This window comes from Rhamphochromis sp. 'chilingali' (assembly GCF_963969265.1).
Source record: "Rhamphochromis sp. 'chilingali' genome assembly, chromosome: 12".
NCBI lineage: Eukaryota > Metazoa > Chordata > Actinopteri > Cichliformes > Cichlidae > Rhamphochromis > Rhamphochromis sp. 'chilingali'.
Window position 1 is genome coordinate 24,394,527 of NC_137939.1, and position 12,281 is coordinate 24,406,807.

A 12,281-nucleotide genomic window follows, 5' to 3' on the forward strand; every position below is an offset into this window, starting at 1 on the left:
GGTGGCACAGGTCTGTAGCCAAAATGCTTCTGAAATAAAAATGGTCAAAATGTAGTAATTTTGTGTGAAATTGAAACTGATGGTTAAAATTGTTACATGGTTCTTGCTTTTCATCATATGTTACTAGGTCATTTCTAATACTTCCTAAAGTATTCATCTAGTCTTTATGAAACTGGGCTCGTATGAACTGGAATTGTATCAAGTATAAATTCCAAATGTCAAATTTCAAATCTCAGTATATTATCTCTGTTTGACCTTTTGACCTCTACCCTTACCCTGGTATTGGCTGTTATATTAGTGTTCATAATGCCACAGAGTTATACGCTTTTTAAAGCATATTAAATATTAAAGAAGTAATATTTTTCATTCTCTTCCACAATATGCTGTTAAAAGTACTGTGACTCATCGAAATGCGTCCCAGCGAAATGCGCTTAACCTTTAAATTTCCTCCGTTGTTGCTCTGCATTAGTTCTACATGTCTGCAGAAACACGTGCCACGATCCTGGTCATTTTTATCATAAATATGGTATTTATTTGTACTACAAAGAAAGAAATGATATATATAGATGCAATTTATATCAGTTACGGAAAAAAAAGTGTTTCGTAAAGATGTTTTGTTTCTGTTTATTGATTGGTTTGTGGCCATTCTTTTCCACAAATTTGTATTTATAATGCTTTTAACTGTGATGGTGTTGGCCTGCCAGTCTGCACCCATGTACCAGTACTTGGAGAGGAAGATGTTTAAGGAGGCCTACCAGATTGCCTGCCTGGGTGTGACAGATAGTGACTGGAGGGATTTGGCCACAGAAGCCCTGGAGGGACTTGACTTTGAGACTGCCAAGAAGGTCAGCTCGCTCTCTCTCTCTCTCTCTCTCTCTCTCTCTCTCTCTCACACACACACACACACACACACACACACACACACACACACACACACACACACACACACACACACACATTGTTTTGATTAAGTAAGGCAGATCTTACCATCCTTCACAATTTACTACTTCTAGTAAAATGAGCAATAGAAATATACAGTACCCTACTCTTCATCATGTTAACTGCAACCACTTAACGTCAAAACATGGACATTACCCAAGTTAGCCAAATCAACAGTGAAGCCACATCCTTAATCAGTGTCCGATGAAGAATTTTTAAGAAGCTAGTAATGCAAATAAGAACACAAAGCAACAGATTCTCAGACGCAATTATACTAAATCTTTCCTCTCCACCTTTTCAGGCCTTCATTAGAATCCGAGATCTGCGCTACCTGGAACTAATCAATAGCATTGAGGTAATGCTAAGTCCTCAGAGGCCTAATTTGGTTATAATTTTTTTTTGTTTTCTGTTTTTTTTTTTTTCCTGGCTAGTGTATATCCTGACATCATTAAATAGTGAATCATAATTACTGTCATCATACAATAATGTCAGTAATTGTAAGGCTTTTTTCTGAACTAGACCTAAACCTCAAACAAAGGAGGAACCTGTATCCCGAGTGACCTTTTCCAGTTGAGTCCGCGCTGACATGCAAGCGCACAGCTAAGCATATGCACAAATCCTTAACAATGTGCTTGCTGAGCGGAGCAGAATCTGTTATGGCTTGGGTGTTTCTGCTTGTTCTTATTTGAAATGTGGAAATGTTCATCTTTGACAGTCTGTTTTTGTCAGTAAAATTATTATATATGGAAAGAAGTGTTTCTTTCGTTCAATAAAAATGGTGTTTGTTATTTCTGTGGCTGATGGCAGAAGAGGTTTGTGAAGATTCAACACCCTTCAGTCTTGTGTAACTCTATGTGTATGCAAAGCCACATGCATAACTGTGTGTGTGTGTGTGTGTGTGTGTGTGCATGCTAATATATGTGACTGTTAGTCTTAGCACCCAACTCAGTGTTTGTGTTGACTGATTTGTAGGAGAGGAAGAAGCGGGGTGAGAACGACAATGACCTGTTTCTGGCAGACGTCTACGCCTACCAGGGGAAATTCCACGAGGCAGCCAGGCTCTACAAACGTACTGGCCACGAATCCAGAGCGCTGAGCATGTACACTGACCTGCGCATGTTCGACTACGCCAAGGTGATTAAATCACTGACTAAAACACATGCTCTTACATATAAGATATTGTATCGATACAGACAAAAACACCTGCGAAGCATTGCATGTTTTCGGGATTTAGAGCATATGGTTTTCTTCAGCATGTGCAGTTATGCCAAATTGGGGCCCTGCACTGTGTTCAGACAGCCCCCCCTTTACTGTCTGTCTTTCATCTCCTCATATATCATCAGAATCTCTACATATATCATCTGATCTGCACACGCATGGCCAACGTTTACACACGTATCCCTGTACGACATATAGTTACAGTTGGAAGTGGGGCACAAAAGGAGAGAAATAAAGCCAGCGTCTGTTCCTACACGAACACTTTGATGAGGGGGTCAGTTGGAGCCGAGACAAATTCGTGCTTTATTATGTTTACATGCGGTGCCCCCACTTTTGATCATCACCGTTGCACTCGCATTGCTGGAGCAGATGACACAGCCATGACTCGTTCATGTATATTTGTGCTTGAGTTTGTATCAGATTGTATGTGTGTTTGATGTGGCTGCTGTATATTTATGTGGCTGTGTGGCCATCTGGTCCCTCCGGCTGTTTGTTTTAGGTAGGATGGACACCGGAGGGAAAGGCCTTGTAGCTGCCTGCTGTTTGTGTGACTCGCTTCCTCCTGTCTCACACTTGACCCACATGGTTCTGCCCATCTGAACTGGACTTTTCTTTCTCTCCTTTCAGACTACTGTTAGGAATCTGCTTTTGATAAACTGTTGGACATTACATTACATTGTTGGTTGTTGCCCATCTTAATGACTAATTATCAGAGGTGTGGACTCGAGTCACATGACTTGGACTCGAGTCAGAGAGTCATTAATTTTATGACTTTAGACTTGACTTGAAAAAATGTTCTAAGACTTGTGACTTGACTTGGACTTTTACACCAATGACTTGGGACTTGAATTGGACTTGAACCGGTTTACTTGAAAAGACTTGATATTTTACCCCAAATATAAAATTTAACATGCATATTATATGGAGATTGAAAATGTGACGTCATTCACGGGTAGAACCGCAAAGGATTCTGGGAACTCGTGGCAAGCGGTACTAGCGCACGCAGGCTTTCAATTAAAATCAGTCACACAGCGATAAAAAGAAACACAAAAATGTCAAGAAGCTGTTGTATTATTAACTGCAATAGCCGGTCGCATGACAGCCACGGGAAGCCGACGGGTAAAGAGATCGGTTGTTATCGGATTACGTCGTTGAAGAGAAATTGTTCGAGCCATGTTTCCGAAGTAACAAAGAGGCGACTGGATTGCAGCCATTCAAAGATCAAATATAACGTCCTAGAACACTCCAGCTCACAGGTTAGTCTGCTCCAAGCATTTACACAAAGGTCAGTCTGCTGTTGTAGTTAATGCGTCATTTTTCTTAACATAATTGGTGATATAGGTTACAAGCAAGTCTGGCGCTGAACAGAAATTGTCGCGCTATGCTCCTTTATTTATTGTGCATAAATAGTGAATTATCCTGACACAATATTGCGTTTCGCTTCTGTTATTATGGTACACTGACAAAAACACATACTTTTATTCACAGGATAAAACAGGTTTTTTGTATCACTAATTGTCCAGTACGATTACAGCATACAATATTATTGTCACTGCTACATTTCTGTGATGCTACCAGAAATTATTTCCACTACTAATTAATTACCGTTGAGCTCAAAGGTTATATTAATAAACGGTTAACGAATGTGTATTTATGAAGACGATTTGTGAGACTGGTAAACTTATGATACGTACGATGGTCTTTCGTTCTACACGGTGCATTTCAAGGTCCTGTACCCATCCGTCGGTAAACTGTACCTGGGCTTGTTGCAGTGACCGGAAGTTACTAAACTTCATGAGTGTATGCACTCACTCCAAGAACCGTATAATTATAAATATGCATATAAATATGCTAAGATGAGATAGCTGACTTCATCTAACTAGCAAATGTTTTCCAGGCTACGTTGGTGATACAGTTTTTTTTAATGTGTATGATATTTTTGTCATGCGATTTTAAAGCTGGTCCTACAACCGCATCCAAGAATAACATGCAGCTTATCTCAGAACTGTCGGTGAAAATTATTCTTGGAGCTAAGTTTAATTGAGCTGCATTTTAAAGAGGTGCAATTTCACAATTTGTGTATATTTTCTAAGTTCACTATTTTGTATGTGTTGAGAAAAACACAGATTTTAAAATTACATGGTCTAATATTTACATTTAGCATAACTGCAACATTATTTTTTCGTTTGTTTTTTTTAAAGACTCGAAAGGACTTGAAATTCAAAGTTTCAGACTTGTGACTTGACTCGGACTTTTACACCAGTGACTTGAGACTCGACTCTGACTTGCCTGACATTACTTGAGACTTGACTTGAGACTTGAGGATAAAGACTTGAGACTTACTTGAGACTTGCAAAACAATGACTTGGTCCCACCTCTGCTAATTATTGAATGTGATGTAAAGTTTGAAACTTTCTCTCTCTTGCTGCAGGAGTTTGTTGGAGTGACAGACCCAAAGAGCTCTCGGATGCTGATGACCAAGCAGGCAGACTGGGCTAAGAGCAGCAGGGAGCCGCGGGCAGCAGCAGAGATGTACCTGTCAGCAGGAGAACATCTCAAAGCTATAGACATTATAGGCGAACACGGCTGGGCAGACATGTAGGTGTCAGTCTCTCTCTTAAACATTTTGAAATCCCGCTGCTCCTGTTTAACTTTCTTTAAAACGACCACATATGTGTGTGATTTCGAAATATAATATAAACTTATCCTAGATCTAGTTCTTCTGCTTCAAAGCTTTACAGAAAGAAAAATAAGTTAATATGCTTTAAATGTTCATTACATACATTCTCAGAGCTCTCCATCACCTTACTTTCTAGGTTTGGCAAAACTGTTGAGCCACCTACCCCATGTTACTTTTTCTTTTCTTGTAATTTCTTAAAGTAGTCTTCAGGAATAGTTCTCCAAGCTTTTTGAGGGACAATCAAAGCTCTTCTTTGGATGTTGGCATCCTTTTGTTCTATTCTCCGTGTAAGCTGATCCCGCACTGCTTTAGTAATCTTGAGGTCCAGGCTCTGAGGAGGCTAATCCATGGCTGATAGTCTTCCAATATGTGTTTTTCTCTTCAGGTGCTTTTACTGCATTGGCAGTGTGCTTGGAATTATGGTCATGCTGAAAAGTGAAGTTACTGCATATCATATAATTTCCAGATGGAATTGCATGGTGGATCACAATCTGACTGTACTTTTCTGTGCTCGTAATTACATCGGTTTTGACAAGATCCCCAACACCACTGGCTGAAATGCAGCCCCAAACCATGACTGAGACTCCAACATGTTTTGCAGATGGCTGTAAACACACATTGTTGCACCTCTGACGATCCCGCCATACTGACGATGACTTAAACCAAAGATTTCAAATTTGGATTCATCACTCCATAAAACCTGTTGCCACTGACTTTCAGTCCAGTTCTTGTGTAGTTTGGCATATATTGTCTTTTTCTAGATCTTGTCAGGTACATTTCTCAGGTCCAGTTTCAGGTTCTTGCGGAACTTGTTTCTTGTTTCATAAGAACATGCCTTTCAAATACTGTTCATCTACTGTAGTATTTTTTTCAGGCCTGCTGCTTCTTCTTTGTCCACTTGTCCAGTATCCTCAAATTTTTTCAAGGATAGGCACACCGTGCTAAGATATGCCAATTTCTTTGTCTAACAGCTCTTTGGAATCACCCTGACGAACGGTGCTATATTTAGTATTTCTTTCATAGATTGAAATAAATAAATGGGGAAGAAATGTAGTATTTTTGCAACAGGCTGCTAGTAACAAAGTGCCTAAAGGTACAATTTAACATGGGTTCTTTTTCAATTTGTCTGTTATGTGTAGATGTAGATCCCATGAGTTAGATAGCTTTTGTTTTTAATCTAGAATGATTCATGGGTAGATTTTAACTGGCTTAACAGCAACAACAATAAAAAAGCAAAACATTCCTCTGAAAATGGTCAGGCACAAGGTCTGACTAAAAATGAGTGTTAAAGCAGCCATTATCCAAAGAAAACGTCAGAAAACCTGGGGATCTATTACTCAAGACCAAAAAGATTACAATAAAGCCTATTCCTTTTTTATTTTTACTTGAGTGCTCTATCATTAGTGAAATGATGATGGGACAAAATACAATAACAGAGCAGCATTGTCCATTTAGATACAGAGACTCCTAATTTTACTTGTTGAAGTTTAAGTTGCAGTTTGTGTTTTAATTTAATAGCACAAGCAATAATAAACGTCCAGTAAATGTCATGAGTCTCAGTCACAGGCCATTAGAGCCAGATATGTGAAGGGTAAGCCATGAGGGCTAAACATGTTCCCAGAAACAAATACCTTTCCATTAAATGGGACTTACTGTGCTTTTCTTCATCTTCCGTTATATATACTGTTACAATGGCTGATGCTTGCAGTAAACATGGCCAAAGTTAATACTAATAATAATAATAATAATAATAGTAATGAAGTCAGCATATGTACAGGTAATCCCTATAAGCCAAAAGCTCAGACTTCAAACTGCTTTAACTGCTTATTTTAGGCAGTTTGACATCATACAGATGTAAGAGCAGTAATGAGAACCAGTATCCTTACAAGATTGTCTCAGGGAGACCACTCTGATTGTGAACAATCCACCCACTTGCTGCTTAAAGAAGGAAGAAATTTGTCTTAAACCATTCATTTCAGACAACTGATGAGCTGTGAGGCGGCACAAATGGCTATTATTAGATAGATAAGGATTATTTTGAACTGCAAAGCTGCTCTAGTAGAGACTAAGGATAAAAATATGGAGCTGGAAAGGAACATAAGAGTTCTCCTTTAAGGTTCTATCATACATCCATTACATCCAATATTGTTAATGTGTGTTGTGTGTCTGTGTTGTTGAAAACCAGGCAAATTGATATCTGGTGAGCATGTCAGAACTCCCTGCTGACTCCATCTGACCCACTCTCTGCATGCTGTAAGTGTCCTGTGGTGCTACCAGTGGGTCAGCGCAACTGACACTGCTGTTGAACATAGTCCGAGCTCTTTAGCCTGACTCAGATTCAGCTCGTGACCCTGACTGATTCACATTCTTTCTGGGGTCACGAGCATAGTTTGATACAGCAGGGTTCATCTTCTCCCGCCCTCTTTCTGTGTGCTCATTCCTGTCTTCTCTCACCCAGGCTGATCGACATCGCCCGTAAATTGGACAAGGCTGAACGTGAACCGCTAGCAAAATGTGCACTCCACTTTAAGAGGCTGAAACACCATGGCTATGCCTCAGAGACTTACTCTAAGATGGGGGACTTGAAGGCTCTGGTGCACCTGCATGTAGAAACTCTGCACTGGGAAGAGGTCTGACACACTTACGCACACCTGTTCAGCTTATTATAACTTATATATATATAAAAAGTCCTGAGACAATCACATAAATATAATGTGAAGCATATAGGGCTGCACTTAACAAACTGCTGTGGCACTTGCACTATAAGCCACAAAGTACACTGCTCCATATTTGGGGTTTGTTCAATTTTGCAGGGATCCTCAGAAAAGTCCACTTTATTTGTCAGAGTAACCACAACTGAAAGCAAACAATAAGATAATATGTCTGCCTGATTTCTTTCTACACTGACAAACTGGAGCCACTAGGGTTGCCAACCGTCCCTTAAAATACGGAATCGTCCCGTATTTCGAAACAAAAGTACACGTCCCGTATTGAGCTAATAAGGGACGCACTTTGTCCCGTAATACAGTGAGAATCAAAAGTAGTCTATAAATGTTTATGGAATTAACACTTTGTTTGAAAACATAATTCCCAGCCCCTCTCCTGCTTTGTGACCAATGAGCTGACAGCACACTTATGACAATTCGAGTATGACAATTCAGATTACCGCTCATCTCATTGGTCGAGGAAAGGTCGCTTGCGGAGAAAATACCGGAAGACAACAGATGACCACAACAAGAAGCATGGCCAACAGGGGAACAAACGCTGACTCTGCGGTGCAAGTCTCGGACGACAGTACACCTAAAGCTGGGCAGACACTGTGCGATTTTTTTCAGTCACGTTATTCAGCTCCTGCTCAAACTGCACGATTGACTCGCAGGGGTTAGAAGTTCGTATGCCACGATGTACTCTCACACTATACCGCCCGATGCTCTGATGCGACCTGAGTGCTCACACTGTGCCTCCATAACATGAAGGTTATAACAGAAAATCTGTCGCTCGCTCTCTCTGTCTTTCACTCACACAGACACACCACTACCATCAACTTTGCTAAATTGCTAATGAAAAACATTGATCAGGCAGCTGTGATTGAGCAGCAGTGTAAATCCAACTATTTTCACGGTTGTTGTGGTCGTGATAATTTTGTGATGCCACATCGAAAAGGCTCGGATGAGCTTTCCAAAGTTGTGCCTCCATCGCTTGTGTCCAGATCACACGCTGCACAGCCGTGCTGCAACGTCTTTTTCACCAACGTTTACGTTTGCGCGTGAGCAGTGTGAGCGCCTGTGGTGACACCCTCACGAGCGATTGATGATCGGGAGCTGGTCGTGAGGTGTTAATCACTTCTCGTTACCCCACGTATACTACACGACGCACGATGAAGGCCAAAATCGGTCCGATCACTCAAAAATCGGCTCAAAATGGGCCAAAAATCGCACAGTGTGAGCCCAGCATTAGAGCAGCAATGTTTGTTCCCCTCAGAGAAAGGGAAGAATGGGAAAAGGAAAACACCTGGCTGGAAAAAGTTAATATGGGCATGTGCAATGAATATCAGCGCTATGTGGCCAGAAGTGTGATAATATAATTTATTTTGTGTAATAAACAACTGCAAGGATAGATGATTACAACAAATTGATGACTAATACATAAAAGTAATACATAGATGAATAATGATGATGAGTTAAGATGCGTAATCATGGGAACAAGCGGGTTTACAAACAGGAGCAGCTGATTAGCATTAGAAAAGCTGAAATAATACCTCAACTGAAGCCAATTGTACTAAATGCACTAAATGTGCACTGTTACAAGAATATTTTTCTTTCTATTGTTTTCTATTATTTTAAGTTAAGCAGGACAGAGTGCTTTTAAAGAAAGATTTACTTATATTCTCAAAAGTTAAGCATGACAGGCTTCTGTTTAAGAAAGAGACCTGTTTTACTGTGTTAATGTTGTCATTTTGAGCTAAAAATAAATGGCTAAATGATCATTTGTTTCCCATGTGTTCATATCACAAAGAATAGAATATGCATCTACTTAAATCAACTTCAAGTCAAATGGTTAAAAAAATAATTTCACACACAAAAAAAGAGCTAGAAAATTCACCACACTGGGAAGGGTGAAGACAACTGGGTCGCCCGGCCCTGGCCACGAGGTGTCCCTTATTTATTTTTCAGGGAGTTGGCAACCCTAGGAGCCACACACACTCCAGAGCTAATCATCCAGCTTTGGATTTCTCTGAATCCATGCCCACATGATGATTAGCTAGTGAGAAGCTCAAAACACTACTGCAGTGAAAGAGTATCAGCTTTAAATTCTGTTCTGCTTCCAATCAAATTCCTCCATCAAGGCGGATCATGGCAAGAAGAAAATATTGCATTTCTTTAATCCATCTGCAGTCTATAATCGAGTTAAAGGCGTTACAGAGATGCACATTGGCGATTTGCATGTTGAAACACTAGAGCCAAAAACAGAACATGAAATTATGATCACATGATTCTTGCTGTTATGTCTGTTGAAGGCTTCTTGGAATATTTAATCCTCAGAGAGGGAGAGACAGAGAAGAAAGAGCAGAGGAGGGAGGCAGAGGTTGAGAGAACTACTTGGCTTTATGTGCTTCAAGGGGGCGGGGTGGTGGACACCAAGACGAGCCAGACGGCACCACAGACTGAGTTACACCATAGGCCATATGGATGCTATTCACTGCTCCCACTCCTCTTTAAAACAAAGTATTTCTTTAAATGAATGGGCTCAAAGGGCTGAAACACACATTTGTTCTCCTTTACTGTATGGTATGACTGCTGTGTGATTCTTGGCTCAGATTTTGCCACAGGACGTTGAGCTAATTAGTCAGCGTGATAGGCGATATGTGTCCACGAAGCACTACAGCAGCTCTTTACAGTTTATACTGTCATTCGAACAGCACGAGACCTGCAGTTGGAGTTCTAATTGAGTGTGAAATCAATTTAGCTCATGCAATTTTCATTGTTCTTGGCTAATAAATAATGGTGAAGAAGTATTTGAACTTAAGGTAACATGTTTGGAAAATGTGCGGTAAGTGAAGTAGAGCCATAAATAGCCAGGGAGTACAGTGTTATTCTCTATATGTGGGACTAAAAACACAAGTCAGGCAGTCACAAGCATATGCTTCTTCTGTCTTCTGTCTCAGGCCTTCTCACTGGTGGAGAAACACCCGCAGTTCAAAAACGACGTCTTTGTGCCGTACGCCCAGTGGCTGGCTGAAAATGACCGTTTCGAGGAGGCTCAAAAGGGTGAGCTTTTACATCACCAGCAGGATTTCACTTTTGCTTTTAGTAAGCCAGTGGGAGAGGACTTATGTCACAGTTTCTTCTGCAATGCATCTGCTAGTGTTTACATATGGAAGTAATAAAGCAAGGCCTGCTCCAAAAACTGAAATGTCTCACTACTTCCTTGAGATTCTCTATATCCACTGTAAAACATGATCCTCTTTGCTCAAGCATAGCAGGACAGAGCTGGGCTGCCTGTTAACTGAATGACATGCTTCCATGCCTCTAATCACCAGTACTACAAGCAGCTCTGATGATGATTACCAACTGTAACCATAGTTATAATCAGCTCATAGATTTATAATTATGATCTCAGCAGGCATATTTCCTCTTCTACATAATCTTCTTCTGCCTGTCTCCACATGGAGTGCATGACTGAGCAGGTCTGGATGTACTGAAACTTGCCTGTGGTCATGCGTTTTGCTGATTGTGTGTATTTTAGTTTAGTATTGTGTTACTAATGATTGTAATGTGTCAAATTCTGGCCTGCCTCCTGTCCACTGCACTGGGACTTCTCAATAAATAACATTTTAAGAAATGATTAACTCTGCTTAACTCAGGTGACTTTGTTTGTTATATATTCTGGAGGTTTTAGCTGGAGCTCACTTGGTACCAAAATCAGGTTCTGATTAGTACTCCCAGGGGTTCAACAAGATTTTCAAGTACATCGTACCTAAAGCATTTCCTATTTCTTAAATTTGAAGTTGTCTTTTATTGCCAGACACGCTTCTCAGTATGTCCCCAAAAGATAATGTTGTTATCTTTATTTTGCTAACAGCACAATGTAAGCTGTAGTTGTCTGCATGGGAGCTCTGGCTAAAAGATTCTGACAATTGCTGCTGTGCTCTGCAACCTTGTCAGCTTGGTTTTTGTGTTTCTGTAAGGGGGAGGGGGAGGAGTGTGCGCCCATTACTAACAGTAACCATCAGTGTCTGAATGTGGTTTTTATTCAGTTAGACTGATGAATGTTTGCCATAATACAGCCTGACCCCTGCTGTGGTTGCAGGGGCAGGGTCATTACTGAGGTCGACTCCCTAAAGCTGTTTCTAATTACCCTCTGATTGGAACATGAAGGATAGTGGTGATGTTTATTACGGCTTTAAAGTCAAAATGTTTTGGCGTTTCATATTAAGAAGCTGCCGTCCTGCTTGGAAAGGACTGGTACTAGTTGTTGCCTGTTTTTTTTTTTTGTTTTTGAAATGGGATGGCACTTCTTGTTAAATACTCTAGGTAATATGTGAGTTTACAAATGTGTATGTCCTATAATGTACTTTCACTTCTTTTTTCTTGGCTGTAATAATGTTATATAATTCTATAGAATGTAGTTTCATCAGATTAGTAGGAAAATTACAGACATTTTTATACATTTTCAGAGGTGTGAAAGTAATTGTTTGAACACTTTTCGGAGTCCATGACTGCCTATAAAATTTAAAAAAAAAAAATGTATGTGTATATATATTAGGGGTGCAACAATACTTGTATCGATATTGAGCTGTTCGATACAGTGCTTTCGGTTTGGTACGCATATGTATGAACAATACAAAATTTTTAATTTATTTTATCAACTTTTCTTCTGACGATGCTGTCTGTGTTGAGCGCTCAGTGGATCTGCGCTCGACAGTGCAACTATTTGGGTTTTC

The 12,281-nt window shown here is 40.2% G+C and overlaps 1 protein-coding gene across 1 annotated transcript in view; it reads left to right on the top strand.

Annotated features, from left to right (window-relative positions):
• Window positions 1–12,281, top strand: part of ift122 (intraflagellar transport 122 homolog (Chlamydomonas)) — a 31,510-nt gene that overhangs the window by 9,731 nt on the left and 9,498 nt on the right. Inside the window, exons 15-20 of the mRNA XM_080897710.1 lie at window positions 705–845; window positions 1,241–1,294; window positions 1,912–2,073; window positions 4,589–4,755; window positions 7,296–7,467; window positions 10,503–10,605. Of these exons, the coding sequence (XP_080753836.1) occupies window positions 705–845; window positions 1,241–1,294; window positions 1,912–2,073; window positions 4,589–4,755; window positions 7,296–7,467; window positions 10,503–10,605 (799 nt within the window). The remainder of the gene's footprint in view (window positions 1–704; window positions 846–1,240; window positions 1,295–1,911; window positions 2,074–4,588; window positions 4,756–7,295; window positions 7,468–10,502; window positions 10,606–12,281) is intronic.